Here is a 23,656-nt window from a genome sequence, read left to right on the forward strand (position 1 = left end):
GATGCGGGGGGGAGAGTAAGTATCCCAATCCAGGTTTAGCTACATTTTATGGCCTGGTTTTTGAGTAGGCATCAAATAGGATAGTCATAGAATCACAGAACTAGAAGGGACTCGAGAGGACATCTAGTCCAGTCCCCTGCATTCAAGGCAGGACGAAGTATTATCTAGACCATCCCTGACTGGTGTTTGTCCAACCTGCTCTTAAAAGTCCCCAATGATGGAGATTCCACAACCTCTCTAGGCAAATTATTCCAGTGCTTAACCACCCTGACAGGAAGTTTTTCTAATGTCCAACCTAAACTGCCCTTGCTGCAATTTAAGCCCATTGTTCCTTGTCCTACCTTCAGAGGTTAAGAAAAACAATTTTTCTCCCTCCTCCTTGTAACAGCCTTTTATGTACTTGAAAACTGTTATCATGTCCCCTCTCAGTTTTTTCTTCTCCAGACTAAACAAACCCAATTTTTTTCAATCTTCCCTCATAGGTCATATTTTCTATACCTTTAATCATTTTTGTTGCTCTTCTCTGGACTTTCTCCAATTTGTCCACATCTTTCCTGAAATATGGCGGTCAGAACTGGACACAATACTCCAGTTGAGGCCTAATCAGCGCGGAGTAGAGCGGAAGAATTACTGCTCGTGTCTTGCTTACAATACTTCTGCTAATACATCCCAGAATGATGTTTGTTGTTTTTGCAACATATTTAGCCTGTGATCCACTATGACCCCCAGATCCTTTTCCACAGTACTCCTTCCTACGTAGTCATTTCCCATTTTGTATGTGTACAACCGATTGTTCCTTCCTAAGTGGAGTACTTTGCATTAGTCCTTATTGAATTTCAACCTACTTACTTCAGACCATTTCTCCAGTTTGTCCAGATCATTTTGAATTTTAATCCTATCCTCCAAAGCACTTGCAACCCCTCCCAACTTGGTATCGTCCCCAGTTTGGCCCCGGTTCAGGTGATCCATACCAGAGTAGAAAAGAGTCTAGTGTAGCCCCTGCTGTTGAGCCAAATGGAGATTCTTTTTGGCCTGGGCACAATTGTACTGACGTTATTCAGATACTGTAATAATTCCTATCGGGGTCTCTCTTTGTTTACTAGGTTGAATACACCTTGCAGAGTTAAGTGCCTTCCTCCCATTGGTAGAAGGACACTTAATCTTTACTCACCTAGCTACAGTACAATTCATGAAAGGCCATATCAGGACCTTCCCCTCAGTAGGATCTTAAGTTAAGATTCTTAACCTTGTCCTTTCCAACTTCATTAATCACCTTTTGAATGCATGGGGATTTGTACCATGGCCCACCTGTCCACAAAGATGGCGTTCTTAGTAGCTATCACCTCAGCTAGGAGAGTCAGCAAGCTCGGAGCTATCATGGTGGGCCCTCTTATACAGTGGTTCACAAATAAAAGGTTTCTCTTTGACCTCACCCCATGTTTTTCCCCAATTTTTTAAGTGTTCTGCGTATATTAAACAATACACTTACCTGTATATTTCTCAAAATGCCACACTTTTTCTCTGAAGATGAGACAGATCACTCCATCGATGTTCAGCATGCCCTAGTGTTCTACCTGAAAAGAACCAAACCCATTAGGAAATTACAGAGGCTCTTCATTGCCATAGCATTGAGGTCACATGGACAAGCCATATCATCCCAGAGGATTTCTAAGTGGGGTCTTACGATGCATCACAGAGTGCTACAAGTTAGCAAATATTCCTACTCCTGGGGGTGTTACAGCAGCCTCCATGGCTATCTCTGTCAGATGTTCCGCTCTAGGAAATCTGCAGAGTGGCCATCTGGAGTTAGATGCACATGTTCGTGACACACTATGCCCTAGTTGATGCCTTAACTGCGGTTGCAAGAGTGGGAGTGGTAGTATTTTTGCTACCAGCTTCCTCGCACCTGTCTGAACACTGCTTGCCAATCACCCATGTGTGGAATACACATAGGGACCACCTCTCAAAGAAGGTAGTCAAGGTTACTTACTGTAACTGGAAGTTATTTGATATGTGTGGGCCCTATCTGTGTTCTATTGTCTGTTCTCCATCCATTCTATTGTCTGCTTCAGATCCTGTTGGTTTTACGGTAAGAGGAGGTACTGGAGAGGAATCCACCCACACTGCCTCTTACACCTTTATTTGAAAGCACGGGGAGAGCTACTGAGCATGTGGGTCAACAGACAGCTCAGATTTTAGAGGGGAAAAATATACCGTATAAAGTGTATACTTACTTACAAATGAAAAGTATTTTTCATTTATTAAACATTAGAGTATATTCAGAGTAGGTTACTGTTGATGAAAATTGAAGTTATTAGAGGTATGAAAAACCCAGCACATGAGACTGACATGTCCTCATTACGAACTTAAGTTGACCTATGTTAGGTTGACTTACAGCCGCTGCAGTAATTACTGTGGTTTTTCATGTCCACAGTACTCTTCTTCGGTCAGTGGTATGCGTACTCACCAGGAGCACTTCGACCGACTTGAGGAACAGCGTGGGAGGCTGAGAGCCCGGGCTGCAGTCGGGGCTCTGCACGTAGCTCCCTCCTGGGACCGGGGCTGTCCCCCTGGAGCCAGGGTGCTTCCACGGGTGCTTGGTTCTCTGCTCCCTGCTGGGAGCCTGGATCCTTCCCCCTCCCCCAGCTCTCAGCATGGGGCTCCCCACCAGGAGCCTGGCATACGGCTTGGGCTCTGGGTGTGGGGTTCTCCCAGGCAGCTGCCTGGTTGGGAGCGGGAAGCCAGGAGCCCAGAGGCAGCAGGGCTTCCGGTGCGGAGCGTGGCTGGCAGACCAGCTTGGAGCAGGGACCTCTTCACCTGGTGTGAGCTGACAGCCTGATCTTTGAAACAGGTGTAGGGCTCATAAGAAGGAGCCTACCAACCTTCCTTGTCAATTTCACAGCTCCAGCAAGGAGTTGTGAAATTGACAAGAAAGACAGCCAACAGCCGATATAAGTAGTGTCTGCACGAACACTGCATCGTCCTAGCTGCACTGACATAAGCCCAATGCCTCTTGTGGAGGTGGAATTATTATGTTTGTGTAGTAGGGCACTTACCATCTGCGGAACAAGGCTGTAGTGTAGTATAGACACTGACATGATTAGGTTGATGTAAGCTGCCTTATGTTGACCTAACTCTGTAGTATAGAAGCCTCTCAAGATGAAAACTTTTATACTACCTACTGTAGTATTAAATAATAAAGAATGACTGTAAATCCTCCATTGATGCATACAAATGGAAATATGTAGCTTTTAAATATCTGTGTAATAGATTGTTGCTGTTCTAGAAAAGGGGTATGTAAGCGAGAGATGTGACAAGATATTTGTCATTCTCTTGCATTGTCAAACAATCTTTCTGCTTTAAGTAACTTAGAACCTTATATTATTGCTATGTGACACTGTAAAATGTTTTATGGTCTACTTCTGTTTGCGTCATGTAGTTAGTATTCCCATTGATTTAAAGGGAAGTTCCATTAAGTAAGGAGAGCAATATTTACTCCTTAAATGATAGTTCGTGGAACGGGCGTTGATAATGTTTCGTATGTAAAGTAAACATAAAGGTTTTGGAGCCTGCCTAACTTGATTATTTTATATTCATGCCAGTCTCTTAATTTGTTTACTTAGTGTTGTAGTCTCAAAAAGCTGGTCTGTCTGTGTGCTTTATTTTAATGTAGTTTTTAGCTCAACGATTTCATGTGTTGTACCAAACAGTACCTGTTCATACCAAAACCAGAAACATGATGGTTATTTAATGGTCTAAGATGCTTTTTTACTAATAGATGTTATGACATATTTTCTCCACCACGAAGATCAAGTACAAAAGTAAAACACAAATTACATAAGATTACTGAAGTGATGCAGCCTCCAAAGATATCAGCAAACACTTCAAGAAAAAAATATATGAAAAGATATGGAAAATAATCCACTCAAAATTAGAACAAATTAGCATTGTGCTTTGAAAACCTCTGGTAACCCAAGGGAAGCAAATGTGCACCGACAGAGCCTAGCTGCCTGTCCTAAAAAATTCAGTCCCAAGAATAAATAGTACAGCCATCCTTGCTGCTGAGACTGACTGTATTATGAGGGAAGAAAATAAATTGCTATGACACAGCACTGTGAAAATATAATTAGTACATAGATGAGAACACAACCCTATTATTTTCTCTCTTTATTGTTGTTACAAACCACAAACATTTCACTAGTGCTCCTGTACCATGAGGAAAGAGGAAATGCTGTGTAATGCCAGTTGGGAGAAGACATGGTTGACAACAGAGGCCTGGCTGCTATTTATGGCATTGGAAAGGCCAGCTCCAGCCCACCACTGTTAAGATTTTGGAATACTGTTTAAAAACCTTTTCACAGCTGCTTTCTGGTTTTGCTTCTTTCTGTCTATTTTGTTCCCTCATTCCCTAAACAAGACGAACATGCATTAGCAAGAACTAATATTTTTCCCCACTTACTTTTCATCTGTGTGCTTCTAATTTATCAGTCTGTCATCCTGATCCCATCTTCTCCCAACTTCTGTCCAGTCTCACTCCTATGATTGTTACAACCTTCTACAGATAGATTTTGTCACCTCTCTTAGGGGAAGAAGCTTGTCCTTGATCACACCAGCCTGTCCACTACTTCTTAATTCACTTTTCTGCCTCCTCTAGACTTTGCAGCCCAGTTTTCCACTCCTGATTTTTTAAAATATTGTTTCTTTCCCTACCCACTCCTCAAATCAGCTAACTAAGATGGCCTTTTCCCCATCCAATTCCAAAGATTGCCTTTTTTCTCTTGAGCAGGTTCTCATACTTTTGGCAATTAAACAATTCACTTCTGCTACTTTCTGTCTTCCTGTGGGTTCTACAACTGTAGGCTCTTCCCGTTCTCCTTCAGTATCACCTTTGGCTCTTCATCCTCTCTTTTCCCCATATCCATTGTCATCTCTGATTTATACTCTTGGACATCTCCTCTTCTGTTACCTCTCCTCAACTCATCTGCTCATTGCTTTCAGCTGCTATCTTCATAGATTCTAGGACTGGAAGGGACCTCGAGAGGTCATCGAGTCCAGTCCCCTGCCCGCATGGCAGAACCAAATACTGTCGAGACCATCCCTGATAGACATTTATCTAACCTACTCTTAAATATCTCCAGAGATGGAGATTCCACAACCTCCTTAGGCAATTTATTCCAGTGTTTAACCACCCTGACAGTTAGGAACTTTTTTCTAATGTCCAACCTAGACCTCCCTTGCTGCAGTTTAAGCCCATTGCTTCTTGTTCTATCCTTAGAGGCTAAGGTGAACAAGTTCTCTCCCTCCTCCTTATGACACCCTTTTATATACCTGAAAACTGCTATCATGGCCCCTCTCAGTCTTCTCTTTTCCAAACTAAACAAACCCAGTTCTTTCAGCCTTCCTTCATAGGTCATGTTCTCAAGACCTTTAATCATTCTTGTTGCTCTTCTCTGGACCCTTTCCAATTTCTCCACATCTTTCTTGAAATGCGGTGCCCAGAACTGGACACAGTACTCCAACTGAGGCCTGAGCAGAGCAGAGTGGAAGGATGACTTCTCGTGTCTTGCTCACAACACACCTGTTAATACATCCCAGAATCATGTTTGCTTTTTTTGCAACAGCATCACACTGTTGACTCATATTTAGCTTGTGGTCCACTATAACCCCTAGATCCCTTTCTGCCGTACTCCTTCCTAGACAGTCTCTTCCCATTCTGTATGTGTGAAACTGATTTTTTCTTCTTAAGTGGAGCACTTTGCATTTGTCTTTGTTAAACTTCATCCTGTTTAACTCAGCCCATTTCTCCAATTTGTCCAGATCATTTTGAATTATGACTCTGTCCTCCAAAGCAGTTGCAATCCCTCCCAGTTTGGTATCATCCGCAAACTTAATAAGCGTACTTTCTATGCCAATATCTAAGTCGTTGATGAAGATATTGAACAGAGCCGGTCCCAAAACAGACCCCTGCGGAACCCCACTCGTTATGCCTTTCCAGCAGGATTGGGAACCATTAATAACAACTCTCAGAGTATGGTTATCCAGCCAGTTATGCACCCACCTTATAGTAGCCCCATCTAAATTGTATTTGCCTAGTTTATCAATAAGAATATCATGCAAGACCGTATCATAGAAATGAGTCCCAGAACTTGCCTTCTGTGCATTCTAACCTCCTCCTGGATGTTCTGGTGCCATCAGAGTTTGTCTCTGGAATAAAACTTCATAGTTTTCCTGGGAATCCTCTTGTGCTTCACCAAGCCCTTTGTAGAACACACTATACTTTGTCTCATAGACTCTAAGGTCAGAAGGGACCATTATGATCATCTAGTCTGACCTCCCGCATGATGCGGGCCACAAAAGCTGACCCACCCACTCCTGGAAGAATTCTTTCCCTTGACTCAGCTGTTGAAGGCCCCAAATCATGATTTCAAGACTTCAAATCGCTGAGAATCCTCCAGCAAGCGACCCCTGCCCCATGCTGCGGAGGAAGGCGAAAAACCTCCAGGGCCTCTGCCAATCTACCCTGGAGGAAAATTCCTTCCTGATCCCAAATATGGCGATCAGCTGAACCCCGAGCATGTGGGCAAGATTCTCTAGCCAGACCCTCTGGAAAAAGTTCTCTGTAGTAATTCTTGCATCTTCCCTACATATGCCGTCTGTCCTGTGACTTATTCCTTTTCAAGATATCTTCGATGAAATCCTTTCTCTTAGTATCCTTAGTTCTAAGCATCTTGGCTTCCTCTCAGTTATCTCCTATCTTTGTTGCTGAAACCTTTAACTCTGACCTCTTGTCAGCTCTCCTTTTCCATCTTCCAATCTATAGAAAACACAATTCATCAAGTCATAAATAATTTCTGCCTTTCCTGTTACATTGAATTAAGCTTAATAGAAATGAGCCCTTTCATTAGCTTCCTGTCACTTACTGCATCAAATTCTGTCCCCTGCATAATCTTAAAGAGCCTTTGAAATCTTACCACCACGTTCAGTACCTCTCTAGGATGTGTATTCTGCAGTGTCAGTTCTCTAAGGCCTTGTTGAACCTAGGTAGCTCTGCAGGGCCATCTAATGATAGTGGTTCATATGTAGAATTAAACTCTAAAGCCTTCAAATTAAAATGTTGGAATTTTTTTGTTTTGTTTTAAACAAAATGCTAGCAGGATAGGAATTAAGTTGCTATTTTACTTGTTAGTCTTTGAATTCAGCAAGCCATGTTACTAGAGTTGCCACCTCCAAGATAGGACCTGGCCAATGACCACCCCGACCCTACCACCACCACCAACAAATGAGGTTGTAGCGCTGATTGTAGCTGATAACTCATATGTTTGAGAACCATTTTTACACACACAGAAAATAAAAGGTGTATTTTTATTACTTTATCAATTTTTCTTACCGTATACTAACATGACATCGCTATCCATAGCTGTGAATTATTGAGCACTTAGCATGTCTCAAGTGTGGGGGGGAGAGGGAGGGGAACTCTATGTTAAATATTTTAACCATCTAGGCTGATTTAAAACCCTACATGTTACTAAAATACATGTTCAAAGAGTATGCACTTTAAGCAGGAAATGAAAAAGTAGTCTGCAGTGAGTCCGTGGGTATTAGTGTTTTTTCCTTGAAATCTGAACTATTCACCTATCTACTTGCTCTTCATAGATTTAGGTTCTGTGGTGCTACTTCATTTATAGTGTAACTGCTAATGTTCAAATACATCTTGACATATAGAGCATATCATTTAATTCTTTAATGCATGTTTAACAATTAAAGGTTACGGTGCCAAAAGTGAAATATCTGCAAATTGTGTGGAAACTTTTTAAAAACCCCATAATAAAGGCTCAACTTTAAATGTATACCCCAAATTTAAAAAACATAGTAAGAGAACCAAAGAAGTTGTGGCTAAACAACAAAGTAAAAAAAACAGTGAGAGGCAAAATGGCATCCTTTTAAAAAGTGGAAGGATTTATTTAATCCCGTGTAACTTGAATTGTTATCCTTTAGGGGCAACACTGTCTTTTTCTTTGTTTTGTTGTCATGGGTGTGTGCTTACCACAATAGGTCCCTGATCCTTGTTTGAGACCTTTAGGCTCTGCCTTAAGTAAAACAAGATTGAATTTATTAATTTAATTTTGAGTCTTTGGATTTTTAGGTGGGTTGTACATCAGAAAGCTGCTGCTTTGTCTTAATTTGATGTCACTTTTTTATGTTCCTGGAAGATTGAGACCTGTTAAACCAGTGGAAGGGCAAAAGTTAAACATAATGTGAAGCCTCTTGAGCTATTTGTTGATCTGGCAATAAAACCCTACAACATGTCCACTGACATATAAAGTACTTTTGGAACTACCTTATTGAATGTTATAAATTCATGTTGATTTAAACATAGGAGTGGCCTATTCATGGTTCTGGGCACTTTTCTGTATATTATAAACATGCAAGTATAGGAAGACTAACACTAATGAAAATAAATGTAGTTACTTTGCTATAGCTAAGAAGTGGAAAAACAAAACAACGTCAACACAGATTGTAGCCTTAAATATAACTCTTGCTTTCCAAAGGCTCAGAGGTGAATATTGCAAAGGGCTCTTAAGGTCAGCAGTTTAAAGCTATTTCAAATCAAAATGGGGACTGAATTCTGAAGCTCAGGCTCCCTGTCAGCAATTCCCTCTCAATCAAACTGACACATCTTCAGCTTTTACTTGTGGCATTTGTGACAATATATCATGGGGCCGGGGGGGAAGCTCTCTTAGAAGTACCACACCAAGTTGTTCTTTGTTGAACAAAGCCAACGTAATCTCAATGGGGAAACACATAATAAACAACAAATTTCAATACTAGCTTCAGTATCAATGTATTTAACAGGCTGCTGATTGAGACTTTGCAACACTGTGTGGTGAAGGCAAAGAAACTACCTTATTCCCCTACCCAGAATCAGATTTCTTTGAGGGGGAGGGGGGAAGTCTGCAGTGGAATTGGTCAGTTTGGCATGAGACTGTTAAATCAATTGCAATCTGGATGTCTTCCCTTAATTTTGTGCATTTTGATAAGTAAACTATGGTCACCTTATGAAGAGAGAGCCTGGAAAGAGGATGCCTAGGAGCCACTTCGTTGATAGTTGAAGATATTTTTGAGCAGTTCTGCCAAGCCACAGATAAGGACAGAACTAAAAAATTTTCCTTTCAGGAAGTTTCCTGTGTTCGGTAATGCTGGACCGTTAACATTGGTTCCTTAGTTGAACTGGAGGGTTGCTATGCTTTTTCTGTTTGCAGGTTGTAAAAAGGCCAAAATTCAGTCGTTCCTGCCAAAATAAATCAAATGTCAGATCAAGAGTGTGACCAGGTGAGGCATAAACCAGCTGGGCTATTCAGTGGTGGTTATTGTGATTTTTTTGAATCCTAAGCACTCTGTGAATAGCAGACACAAATGTGGTTTCTGAAAGTCAGAGTACCGTCAGCCAATACCAGTTCAGCATTAATACCAGTCCCTTTTTAGCATCATCCTGGGACTTGCCCTCTAGGTATACGCTGTATCTATTCCTTGTCTGAGTAGGAAGGGGACCTTCTACACTCCCAAGCTGGATGCAAGCAGCAGAACCATGTCATCACCCAGTTGACCTCTGTCTGAAGCCTAGCAGTAATATCCAGTTTAGCAGCATAATCCCAAACAGGGTTCAGTAATATGTGTAAAGTTGGGGGTTTGTTCTTGAACAGATAATGAGTATTTGACAAGCTACGCACAACCTGAAATTGGTCAGCATCAGCTGAAGACTTTGTCCTACAGCAGGGGTTGGCAACCTTTCAGAAGTTGTGTGCCGAGTCTTCATTTATTCACTCTAATTTCAGGTTTTGCGTACCAGTCATACATTTTAACCTTTTTAGAAGGTCTCTTTCTATAAGTCTATAATATATATCTAAACTATTGTTGTATGTAAAGTAAATAAGGTTTTTAAAATGTTTAAGAAGCTTCATTTAAAATTGAATTAAAATTTAAAGCCCCCTAAACTGGTGGCCAGGACCTGGGCAGTGTGAAAATCCGCTCGTGTGCCGCCTTGGGCACGCGTGCCACAGGTTGCCTACCCCTGTCCTACAACATACTGTCTTTCTGAGTGATCAAAATTAGAAATCTTGATTCCAGCTTTTGCTATCACCATAGACTATGTCTACCATAACTAGAGAGCTGGTACCTCTAATCTTTCTTTCTATGATATGCAGAATTTTAAGCAACAATAAAGCAAAGTTTTTGGTACTGATTGTCAATGTAATTGCCAGTAAAACATTTCAGTATTGTAAAATTCTACTAAATTTTCAAATTAAGATATGTATTGCAGAACTACATATATACTTATAATACAGCAAGCCCGTCTCAGATGTTTTGTATTGACAAACTCTCTCTAAGGTAAATTTTCAGTCTGGTGTATTATTTAAACGCCCAACATAAATGATTGTTAATGTGTTATGCAATGGAATTGTCTTTGCTACCTCTAAATCAGTTGTCCTGATCATAGTAATTTGAATATATTTTCAGCTACTCATTTTTTCATACTAATACTATGAATTCCTTAGAGAAAATACTTCATTGGAGTGATAATTATATTCCTTACTGATTTCTCATTGTTTGTAGCTAGTTGTCATTACCATTCACTGTTGATTTCTGTTCATTAAACTATAGAATTCTAACTTGCAAAGTTGTGTTTAAAATTCGCTTTTTAGAGTCAACTTTCTGTGACATTGCTATTTTACTTTTAAAGTTGTTTTGGACTGTTAGGTATCTGAGTTGCCACGCTTACTGATGAATAATTTTTCCATCTTCTGTCAATGAATGGAATTGCTTTTGGGTTAACTGTAAATACCAGGAATAGCTTATGGATTTTTTTGGCTTAATATTAGTCTCAGAACTGGTAAACAACCTCCTTACGCTGTTTAAATAGAAAAGGAATGGTGAAAAGTTATCTGTTGTAGATAGGAAACCTAGTTGGGAGGCTTTGAAACTTGGCAGTCAGTCCCTATTTAAGTGAATTTGGTTTAAGCAAAGGTTTACAACTGCCTTCTAGGTTTGTTTTCTGCATACTTCTGCTAAGTTTTCTTTTCTAAAACAGAAAATGAAATAATTGGACGGTATGTAAAATCACAACCAACACATTTAGACACTACTTCAGCAGCTACAGATTGTGGCATGGTGGGTTAAGAAAAAGGTTGAAGTTTTCTTTTTGAGATCATTGCTTCTAATGGATTTGTCAGCTCTTCAGTATTTGAAGATAGTGTCTAGTACTCTAAGTCCTTTCCTGCTGCCACACCACAAGTTTTTCTCGGGAGGAGTTCAGAAAGTACAGCTAAACCATTTAAAGTAAGAAATGGGAGGAAATTACAGGTGTGCTAGTGTAAGGGTACATCCAGACTACCCGCCGTATTGGCGGGTAGCGATCGATTTATCGGGGATCGATATATCGCGTCTCATTAAGCCGCAATATATCCATCCCCGAACGTGCTCCCCGTCAACTCCGGAACTTCACCGGAGCGAGCGGTGGTAGCGGAGTCGACGGGGGAGCCGTGGCCGTCGATCCCGTACCGTGAGGATGGGAGGTAAGTCGGAATAAGATATGTTGACTTCAGCTATGGTATTCCTGTAGCTGAAGTTGCGTATCTTACATCGACACCCCCCCCATAGTGTAGACCAGCCCTAAGTGTAAATGGTGTGTGTGCGTCAGTTTTATTAATTAGCTGATATACCAGTTCAATTTTGAAACGGAAATCTAACAAAGCAGATTTTTTAATTTGCTAAGTGGTGTAGCCAATACTATGATGGCACTTAATTAGGTTAACCCCTTTTTTCGGGAGCCCTAGCTTAGTGATTTTTAGCACTAGGTATTTCACAGGTCTGCTTTTAAATTGGACAGTATTTCTCAGGTAAGGACACTTAAGTTAGTTATTAACCAATCAAAAGTTTATTAATGCTCTCAGAGCCACAGAAGTATACAATCAAAAGTTCATTCATTAAATGTAGATATAACAGATGTTCTTGGGCAAAAAACACATGCAGTCTTCTAAGCAATTAACATAGATCAGTATAGCAGCCCAGTAGCTATGCCAAAGAACATAGACTTAGCCATCAATTTTCAATTATTTTCAGTACCACTAATACATGACACGTCAAGTAATTCATGTCTTAAGGCACTGTTAGCAATGTGGTCTGTGCTATTTTATTCATTTGGTATGAAAGGGAGTACTGTAGTTTAAAATACTGAGAGGGATTGCTCTAAGTCTCTCAGGCAACTTAGCAGGGGATTATAAAAGCAAAACATGCATATACCATTAGTTACTTAAAATCCAAAATATGGTTACTTGAGGTCTCGCTGTAAAGAGTGTAGACTCAACTTTGAGTTACTTATATTAAAAAACGCAGAGAAACAGTATATGTGAAATGACTTCTCTCCACTACTTCTTAGTCCTGTTAACCCTATAGGAGAGGAGAACTGTTCATGAGACTGGTTTGTGTGTTTCATAGCACTTCCGGTTTCTACCGCATATTTATGGGTTCAGTCAGCTTTATTTAGTTCTCTAACCCTGGAGAAGTGGAGAGGCTGTTGAAATGGGTTTGGTTAGGTCTGGAGCCCAACACTGTGACCTCAGTTTGATATAGCCTGAATTCAGGGTCCATGGAATGGTGGCTGCTCTTGTGTTTCTATTGAACTTTTGCCAACTGAGCACTCAGATTTCAGCTGTTTCACTGCTGTTTCTGTCAAAACTCAATACATAGCATTGGTATATAACAAATTTCTTTCATCCTTTTTTATCAGAGGCTTTTTTAAACTTGGGTTCATTTCAAGAATTGTATTTGCATATTAGCCCAGACTATTAATTAGTGTTCCCCCTTCTTTAAACAATTTTGTTTAATATTTGAAAGCTATGCCCTCAATCAGTGCTAATATCTTCTATTATTTTATTCTTCTTGTGTTGTATGATAGGTACCACTTCTATAACACAACAGTCATTTAGAAAGAAAACAAACAAAAATCCCTTATAGTTCTGCTACATTCAGTGGACCTACTTGTACATCTTACGTCTTACGCCTTTTATTTGTCAACCTTTAAGGTATACAATAAGATATAAAAGAATTACACTGGAGGAACAAGACAGATTCTAATATAGATTGAAATATATCGGATTCTTAGGGCACACAAATATGTGGTTTCTAGTTTGGGGTGAAAGATGAGTGATTTTGGATTGCTTGGGTGTACCAAGCAGTTGGCTCAGTTTTTGGGTCTCATAGGAAGTGATTTCTTAAGTTGATTTTTGACGTGTAGTTTCCATGCTTTTCTCTGGTCCTCGGTGAGCACATAAGAGACAATAGAGCACTCTGCACAGGAAAGAGGGCACTTATTTTTGTTTGTCACCCTGTAGGAGTTGCTTTTAGCAAGACCAAGAGGGATGGAAGCTTCGTACACAAGTAAACTATGGGAGTCCTTTGTATGAGCATCTAACAATAACTGGAAGACTCCTTATCAAGCAGTGCTGCTTTCCTTTCCTTTCCTAGGGAATGTGTGCTTCAGTTTCAGCTTTCATGATGTTTCCCACCAGTTGTTGCACCTGTTGGATATGGATTGGTTCCCACTCCACTGAGCACCAAGAAGAAACTAAAGTTTAGGCAGATGTATAGGGATAATGGGTTGTAATGTAACTTGTAACAGATAAATGGTTTACTGATTAAAAGAGTCAGAGAGAACTGTAGCTGTTGAATATATTTTCAGGGCATATTTGACATCTATATTCATACTTAAGGCCCCTCATTCCTAGTTTTTATTTTGTTTAAAGTTTTCTGGGAATTTGGTGGTGTTTATTACAAAAAATGAAGGGAAAAAGATGTAAATCTGGGGAAAAATAGTTTAATAGCTTTTGGGTAATTATCCGGTTAATGTTGGGGGACGGGAGGATGAAAAAACAGAGAAACTAAGAGTATTATAAATAAAAAGCTTAATGTTGTAATGGATTTTGTTTTCTTTTGAAAACAGTTTAAAAACAATGGAGTGTTTTTATGCTTGATTAAAGGGGATTCAGTGTAAATGCCAAAAGGCCTGGGTAGCGCAAACTCTCAGCAGGTTTTTCGAAGTGTCTTTTCCGAGGCTTGTTCTCCTGCACTTTCAAATGTAGCTGAAGGACTGTGGGTGGGGGTGGAGTGAGGAGAGAGTGGGATGGGAATGAATGAGCAGGGAGTAATCCTGCCATTGGCACCCAACCCTGCTCCCACTGATTGACTGAGAGACAAAGCCACTACTTTCTTCACCATGCCATGTGCTCCTCAGCTCTGCAGGGGGGCGGGGGGGGTGCTGAGGGTGCCTGATACTCTGGGACTGGGGGCTCATGGGGTGCCCAGCACTCACAGGGAGCAGAGGGCAGGAGGGAGAGCCCCATGGTAGGGAGTGGTGCCTGGCACTGAGGATGACAGATCCACAAGCACTTAAGGGGCTGATACCACCGTCTTCCCTGCTCTGCGAACACTGTGTGGTGGGGAAATGGATGGGTGCCCCTTCCTGGCTCCAGCACTCCTGGAGGGCAGGGAAGAAGGGTTCATGTCTTTTGCGTGTACATGGTGCCTGGTACTTATAGGGGGGCTGCGGTCGTAGGCAGAGTATGCCCCATGAGGATGCCTGGCACTCTTGTGGGAGGAGTGGATGTGGCTCTGTGGCCACACTGAAGGGCAGGGGAAGTAGATGGGGGGCCAGTACTCACTGGGGTTCAGGCTTCCACTCTTGTTGGCATGTGTCAGTTGCTGGGACGAGGCTCCCTGCGCATCTTGCCTTACAGTGCCAAATGCAGCAACCACCAACCGGTAGTTACTCTCTTGGCTTCCTCTTGGAACAGGTGCGTAGTGCCGCACCATTTGGAGAGGGCTCTGTGGGAGGGAAGCTGGGTCCAAGGAGTTAGAGCACTTGAAAAATTTGGGTTGAAACTGGTAAAACAAGAACTTTAGGTTTTTCCTGGTCGTTTTTGTTTAAATAAAAAAAAGAGAGAAGAAAAAGCTCTAAAAAGAAGGTTCTTTGCTACGCTGCATTCTTGGCCATGTCTGATGTGTCATTTAGGGCTAGATATTCAAAAGTATTGAGCATATAGTTTGCTTTTGTAAGGTTTATGGCCAAATTTTCGTAAGACTTTAGCACCCAATGTGTACAAGTATTTTTTAAATCCGGTCACTTAATTTGGTGCCTAAGTGGGAGCTGAGCTGAGCTCTTTGGAAAATCTGATGCCTATTGTAGGTTACGAGCCCTTGTGGAAACTCTGTCCTCAGTGATAAGACTGAGGCAACATCTACACTTGCAACTCAATGACAAAACTTTAATCTTTCAGCAGCATTACAAGCCTCCTCCCATCCCACCCCTCATCCCCCCCAAAAAAGAAAAAAGTTTTGCTGATGGCAAGCTCTGGTGTGAACAGCTTTGTCAGCAGGAGCGCCCTCCTGCCGACAACACTAATGCCGCTCATTGCGGGTGGAAGTGTTTTGTTGGCAGGAGAGCCAACAAACAGTGGCTACACTGTGTACCTTTTAGCGAAGTGGCTGTAATGAGACATCCTTGTTGCTAAAAGTTGTGTAGTGTAGACATAGCCTAAGATAGGAAGCACAAACCTGTGCAGTTGCTGTGATGGTGACTTAGAATGGTAGAAAGGAAGGACTGGAACAAGGGATCTTGAGGGGTCATCTAGTCCAGTGTCCTGCATTGAAGCAGGACCTGCCTTTAAAAACCTCCAATGAGGGGAGTCCACAACCATCCTTGGTAATCTATTCCAGTACTTAACTGTCCTTACAGGTAGAAAGTTTTCCTTAATAGCTATCCTACACATCTTTTGTTGCACATTAAACTGATTACTTATGGTCCTACCATTGGTGGACCTGGAGAACAATTGATCAGCATCTTTTATTACAACACTTAAAGTACTTGAAGACTGTTAACAGGTCCCACTCAGTCTTCTTCTCTCAACATAAAACATGCCCCGTATTTTTAATCTTTCCTTTTAAGTCAGGGTTCTAAACCTTGTATCATTTTTGTGGCTCTCCGCTGAACTGCTCTTCAGTTTGTCTCCAGCTTTCCTAAAGTGTAACTCCTGCAGTGGGACACAGTGCTCGAGTTGAGGCCTCACCAGTGCCAAGTAGCATGGGGCAATTCTCTCATTTCTTCACATCTGACATTCACCCCAAAATGATATTAGACTTTTTCGCATTTACATTGTTGGCTTTTACTTAGCTTGTGAACCACAATAATCTCCAGATCCATTTTCAGCATTACAGTACTACACTTTGCTAGTTATTCTCCATTTTGTAGCTATGCCTGTGTCTTTTCCTTCCTAACAGCAGTCATTTTGTTCTTCCCTTTATTGAATTTCATTTTATTAATTTCTGACCAATTCTCTAATTTGTCAAGGTCATTTAGAATTCTAAAGTGCTAGAAGGCCCTTCCAGTTTGGCATCATCTGCAGATTTTTATAAGCATAATGAGTTGGATAATGGAATGGAGAGTAATGAAAATATCGTATAGTACCAGACCCAAGACAGATCCTGTGGGACCCAACTATATACATTGTCCAAGTTTGACAGTGAACCAGTGAATGGAGGTTTAAGGATGTTAGTTGTACTAGAAGTACAAAAGGGGTGTGTGTGGAAGTAGAGCAAGAACTGACAGGGATTTGAAGGGGATTTCAATGCATACTGTCTCTTCTGTGAGAAGAGTTAGGCTAACTGTAATCCTAATAACGCGAGATTTGTAGAAGTGAGGATTATGTGAGGTGAGTGGGAAAGAATTGTGTGAGAAGTTGTTGCGACCGTGTGTAGATAAATATGGAATGTAGACTAGAGTCTAAATAAGTGAGAAAAATAAGATATCAGGATGATCTATGTATAAACAAAATGCAGCTGTTGCTTATTATTGTATGTAACAAAAGGTATAAATGCTTGCTGTAATTGTTTACCTGTAGAGAGACCTGCCTAGGCGGAGGAAACCCGGTGTCCTAGTGCACTCTCTCCCTCCACGCAATTGCTAGAGATAATAAAGTATCTGACTTTGCTGCACCCAACCAGAGAGTGAGAACTGTGGGTTTTCTCCGACACACTGATAACTGAATAAGGTCTTTCAACCTATGGCTCCACCCACCTTATACTAATTTAATCTACACTGCATTTCCCTAGTCTGTTGTGCTGTTAAATATGTGAAGCAATTTTCCAAATGTCAACACTGGATTTATATTCTATAACTGGAGAAATTTTATTTGTCATGCTCAAAGCTAGCCAGAGTCAGTGTCCAAAATTCGGGGGTTGTATATCAATACACTAAAACAGATTTGAACTAATGTCTTGGTCATTTATAAAATATATTGGGAACACGGGACAAATCATCATATTGGAGAATAGTTGCACATTTGGTCAAATGAAATAAAAAATGACTCAATTAACATGTATATTTTACTCTTCCCACAGCTGGGTCAACAATTTTGGACATGAAGGTCTTGGGCTTCTGTTGGATGTACTGGAAAGGCTTCTGGACAAGAAACAGTAAGAACCCAAAACATTGGGGTGGGAGATGGAAACTGCTATTAAGGTTTTGACCTTAGTTAATGCTGTTGGTTTTTCTTTCAAGGCAAGAAAGTATTGACAAGAAGAATCAACATAAGCTTATTCAGTGCCTCAAAGCATTTATGAATAATAAGGTAAGAGAAATATTTTTGTTTAGTTTTAGGTGCTTTGATCATGCCTGCCTGTTTGATAAAGAGCTAAGTTCAATAATGAAGTTTAACTTTATTGCATCTTTTCTTTTAGTCATGCTTCTTTGTCAAAAGTGAGAAATTCAGAGTAGTGGATATTTAAGTCCTGCATTAGAGAATTGGGGATAAGGATGCAGTACAGACTTGAGTGTCCAGTTCATGTATCTTCAGTGAGTTAAAAGGATGTTTCAGTCACAATTTTATTGAATGCTGTGGACCAAATTTAATTTGCTTGTTAGGGAAATATTCATAATGCTTCTGTAAAGTGGAAATAATAATAAAAAAGTTTGTCTCTTTTCTCTAGCCTGTTAAGAGATGGGTGAAAGAGGAGGAAGAACTATGGTGGGGATTATTTAGAGGAAGTTAAAATTAATGATGCCATTATTTCTCAGATACTGTGATCCAGAAGTAATGGGCAGGGTTGGTTTGTTTTTAAGATATTATGAAGGCTATCCAGAGTCTTGGATGGGTGCTCTGTTGGTGTGGAGTAGTAGAAATCATAATTCATGGGCTCAGCTGTTTTCTTGAACTAAAATGTTTAATTTTAATATATTAAAAAACCCATGAATTTGGGAATGACAATGAACATTATGTTTTTTTCTGTAAGAAATGTCAAGGCTACATATGGTGAGCAGATTGTAGGGAACTTTGTGGTATTCTTTAAACTGTAGAAATAGAAGGCCAGAACAATATGAAAGCGGAGAAATAGAGAAATGCTTAATACTCATAAGACAGATGATATAGTCATTCAGCCATCATATTCAGGCATGGATGTCCAAAGTTAATCACCTAGTTCTGTTCTTAGCAAGATAAACACATGTTTAGGTTTTCAGAGAGGTGCTGAACTCTCAGCCCCCATTGACCACAAAACAAGTTCTAGGTGCTCTGCATCTTGAGAAAAATGTGTTTTTTTTGTTTTGTTTTGTTTTGTTTTTTAAACCTGTTTTGAGATTTCACATTCTGGTAAACAGAATGATTTAAGCTGTTAATTTTATATACAGCTTTTTGTACACACAGATGAAGTCAGAGTACACTCAGATATTGTGTTCAATCACAGACATAAAATATACCTATTTTCTCTTAATATGAGCTAGTGTATGTGCGTAATTGAAGTTTCTAGTAGTTGCTATTTCCAAACTTAAAAATAGATACTAGATTTAAAGGAATACATTGGAATTATGTTTCCAGATGTTAACCAGTTAAAGTGGAATCTAACCAAAGTTTGTTTCAAAGATTCGTGTCCTTGAAGAGTTTTACTTCTGTGAGCTGTTTTTTGAAAGTTGCATTATTAGATGATTTGTGACTTTTAATCTCATAACAAACTGCAAAGTATTCATTTACTGGTGTTCACCTTGCAGTTTCATGCTAAATGTAGCAATTTATTATTGTTACTTAGCTTTATTGCTGTTACTTAGCTGAATGTATTGATGAAAGATTCAATCATTGGATGTAGGTGGGGGGAAAAAGGTGATGGAACCTCTTAGTCGGGATACCTATTATATTTCAGCATATCTGAATTAGTAAGATTTGTCATTTTCAGGAAGAAGATTATAGTTTAAAAGATGAATTTGGTCCACAAGCAATAAAGCTGTCCGTGTGCTGAAGCAAGTTTCCCATTGAAGTGAAAATACTTGGGGAAAAAAAAAATACTTTTTATGTCCAATCTTGGATACTCAGGCTAGATGTGTCTGAGGGAGAGGAATAACCTTTTCAAGAAGAACTCATTGTTGTCTCTCTCTTTTTGAAGTACGGATTGCAAAGGACTCTAGGAGATGAAAGAAGCCTTTTGTTACTAGCAAGAGCAATTGATCCAAAGCAACCAAACATGATGACGGAAACAGTAAAAATACTTTCTGCCATTTGTATTGTTGGAGAGGAAAACATGTAAGTAATATGTTGAAGAGATACTTATTGTATGTAAGACTTTGAGCAAATAACTAACTTGAGTTTTCCATTTCATCTATTCCTGTGTTGTTTTGTGTGTTTTGGCATGAGAAGGCGATTACAAATGTTTCGATTAGTTTTGCATGTTGTAGATTATTTTGTTACTCTCTATTTTCTTCTTTAGTAGTATAAAATGGGGTAAACTCATGTCTGGTGATAAGTCATTTATCTTACAAATGTCTTTAGTAACCTTTTCCTCTTCTAAAAAGCAACAGAGGGTCCTGTGGCACCTTTAAGACTAACAGAAGTATTGGAGCATAAGCTTTTGTGGGTGAATGCCCACTTCATTAGACACAAGTAATGGAAATTTCCAGAGGCAGGTATAAATCAGTATGGAGATAACGAGGTTAGTTCAATCAGGGAGGGTGAGGTGCTCTGCTAGCAGTTGAAGTGTGAACACCAAGGGAGGAGAAACTGCTTCTGTAATTGGATAGTCATTCACAGTCTTTGTTTAATCCTGATCTGATGGTGTCAAATTTGCAAATGAACTGAAGCTCAGCAGTTTCTCTTTGGAGTCTGGTCCTGAAGTTTTTTTGCTGTAAGATGGCTACCTTTACATCTGCTATTGTGTGGCCAGGGAGGTTGAAGTGTTCTCCTACAGGTTTTTGTATATTGCCTGATATCTGACTTGTGTCCATTTATCCTCTTGCGTAGTGACTGTCCAGTTTGGCCAATGTACATAGCAGAGGGGTATTGCTGGCACATGATGGCATATCTAACATTGGTGGACGTGCAGGTGAATGAGCCGGTGATGTTGTAGCTGATCTGGTTAGGTCCTGTGATGGTGTTGCTGGTGTAGATATGTGGGCAGAGTTGGCATCGAGGTTTGTTGCATGGGTTGGTTCCTGAGTTAGAGTTGTTATGGTGCGGTGCGTGGTTGCTGGTGAGAATATGCTTAAGGTTGGCGGGTTGTCTGTGGGCGAGGACTGGCCTGCCTCCCAAGGTCTGTGAAAGTGAGGGATCATTGTGCAGGATGGGTTGTAGATCACTGATGATGCGTTGGAGAGGTTTAAGCTGAGGACTGTAGGTGATGACCAGTGGAGTTCTGTTGGTTTCTTTCATGGGCTTGTCTGTAGCAGGAGGCAAAACTTCAAATTGCCGTGATTGAGACACTGAGTTATTGGCTGGTGAGCCAGTTCTCAGTTCCAGAGAAATTGACAGGCAATGTAAGAATAGAGTAGAAGAGCTCCTGCGTACATATGGGTCAAACCATTATGGTTTTTATGGCAGTAAATTTAATCTGGTAGAATACTTCAAAAAATTAATGAGAGAGTAGATAAAGGTGACCAAATGGACCCAATAATTTACTTTTAATTTTTAAAATGCCTTTGATAAGGTCCCGTATCAAATAATTATATGGTAAGGGCCTGAGTCTTGTAAATAAAAACGTATTTAGGTTTAGATGAGTCCTAGTGAACAGCTAAATAACAAGCAATATATGTACATATCCAGTGTTGATGCTGGTGTCCAGTCAAAGGTGACACTAGTATTTAAATGGCAAAGGATGCAAAATATTAAGTTTTTCTCTGAACTTGTATGATTGATTTTTAACCAAGAAGACTAATTAAAAAACAAAACAAAACTCTTAACAGATTTCCCAGATACTGTGATTGAATTTTCATTTTGAAGTAGCTTAGGCATTCTGAAGTCATTTGAAGCTTTGGTTTTAATACCTCACGTGGAAGATCTAGCATACAATTTATTACATTCTTGTGTGGTCTGCAAGTGATTAGATCGATATTGAAAGGGGAAGCCTGAAAGTAGGTAAGCTCCCTGGTAAACTACCTATGAATTCCCCTCTCACTCACACTCACTCTCTCTCTCTCTCTCTCTCTCTCTCTCTCTCTCTCTCTCAGTCTGGACAAACTTTTAGAAGCTATAACGACTGCAGCTGAGAGAAATAACAGAGAACGTTTTTCTCCAGTTGTGCAAGGATTGGAGAACCATGAAGCTTTGCAGTTGCAGGTGGGTTTGCTGTATCTTGGACATGATCTAATTGTCAGATGTCTAAATATAATCGAAAATGGTAACAAAATGAAATCAGCTCAACTGTGTTAGCATCTTTTAATTGTTTTGCTATGTAAATTTGTGCCTTTATATATTTCAATAAAAGAAAAAAATATTGTTGGGAGTAATTAGGTAGACAAACTCAGTGGAAACTGGTTTCCAGCAGTTAGCATCTATGAATACAAAATCAAGAAGACTTCAATTCAGTGGAAATATTTGAAGAGCCTTGCAGACATACAATAATTAATTGGTTGTATTAGACATTGCTTGATTAACAGTCTCAGTAATAAAGGCAATCTTGGAAAATTCTGGGGAATGTTGACCCCAGTATTACTGGCTGATTTTGGATTTGGAACCGCAGGGACATGCAGAGCTGGGTAGGGAGCCTGCCAGCCCCACCATCCCCCGCCCCCCAGCAGCCTGGGACCCCTGCTCCCAGCACCAGCAGAGATCCCGGGGCACACACCGCCAGCTGCCTCACCCCCAGCATCTGCGGTGACCTGGACCACAACCACAGAACACTCCTGGCCCACCGATCCAAGTTTTAGTTAGGGGTGCATAGTATAAGTCAGGGGTAGGCAACCTATGGCACACGTGCCAAAGGCGGTACACGAGCTGATTTTCAGTGGTACTCACACTACCCAGTTCCTGGCCACTGGTCCCGGGGGCTTTGCATTTTAATTTAATTTTAAATGAAGCTTCTTAAACATTTTAAAAACCTTATTTACTTTACATACAACAATAGTTTAGTTATATATTATAGACTTAGAGAAGGAGATCTTCTAAAAATGTTAAAATGTATGACTGGCACCCGAATCCTTAAATTAGAGTAAATAAATGAAGACTTGGCACACCACTTCTGAAAGGTTGCGGACCCCTGGTATAAGTCATAGACAGGTCACGGACCATGCATTTTTGTTTACTGCCTGTGACCTGTCCATGACTTTTACTAAAAATACCCATGACTAAAGCATAGCGTTAGTCATAATTGGAAGGGCTGTGGTAGATCCATAATAGGTCATGTATTCCCTGGCCACTCCTTTCCTGCTATAGTTGTGTTCATGCTGGCTTGCTGGACACAGTGGTTTAAGTCCATTAGGAGAGAATTTTCCATTAAAAATTACGGTCTACTCTGTTTTTCAAGGACCAGCTGGTTTCCTGAACAACACTCAAGTAACAACAAAATTTTAGAAGTTACAGTGCCTGCCGTATGTGAAAAGTCTATTTCCATTTTTCATTACATGTTTAACGTCCTATTAATCACACTTCTCCCTTTCTTTATCCATAGAAAATACTTTTAGCACTGTGTCACAATTTCTAGGTGCACCTCTGACCTGTTGTGTCTCCTTTGTACCACCAGTTAGATTTCAGGCCTTAAGTACTCCTCTCTCTTAGGGTCGAATGGTGTAATTCTCCAATTCTTAGACCAGGCCTTGCACTGTTAGCTCTCAGCATTGGCAAAACAAAGCTTGCACCTTCATTGGAGACAGGATGTAGGATCCTTGAAATTAATAGCTTACCCCATTATCTTTTTATTGCCAAAATGTTTTTTTTGGGAGGCTGCTTATTTAGTCATGTTTTGCTTTCCTGTTGATTTCCCGAACAGTCCCCTGTTAAGCTAGACAAATAAGTTTGTGCAGCAAAGCCCCATTAACCCATTAGTGTTGAGAAAATTATACATCAGTATTTCTAGATTATTACATAGCAGATTCATGTCTGTCACAACTACTGCTTTAGATACTGTGATATATATTATACAGTACCGTAAAATGGGTTTTAGGATTAAATATATGTAGAAGCTGAAAGCATTTCATCCAATCCTGATCCCATAGACTTGCAGGATGGCTGTCTACAGGATACCATATTCTTCCACCATCCAACTCCATGTGAAGTTCATCTGCTCAATGTTATTAGCCATTGCTAATATAGCTAATTGCTACTTTATATGCAGAGTTGCTCTCTGACCCAAGACA

General features: G+C 40.3%; 1 protein-coding gene across 6 annotated transcripts in view; it reads left to right on the plus strand.

The window, feature by feature from the left end:
* The window catches only part of DIAPH2 (diaphanous related formin 2), an 869,427-nt gene that overhangs the window by 167,427 nt on the left and 678,344 nt on the right, over window positions 1–23,656 (plus strand). For all 6 annotated transcript variants that reach the window (XM_054038969.1, XM_054038972.1, XM_054038973.1 and 3 more), the window contains 4 exons: window positions 17,449–17,523; window positions 17,609–17,678; window positions 19,480–19,616; window positions 21,533–21,641. In XM_054038969.1, coding sequence (XP_053894944.1) covers window positions 17,449–17,523; window positions 17,609–17,678; window positions 19,480–19,616; window positions 21,533–21,641 — 391 coding nt within the window. The remainder of the gene's footprint in view (window positions 1–17,448; window positions 17,524–17,608; window positions 17,679–19,479; window positions 19,617–21,532; window positions 21,642–23,656) is intronic.

The sequence above is a fragment of the Malaclemys terrapin genome, chromosome 9 (genome assembly GCF_027887155.1).
Source record: "Malaclemys terrapin pileata isolate rMalTer1 chromosome 9, rMalTer1.hap1, whole genome shotgun sequence".
Classification (NCBI taxonomy): Eukaryota; Metazoa; Chordata; order Testudines; family Emydidae; genus Malaclemys; species Malaclemys terrapin.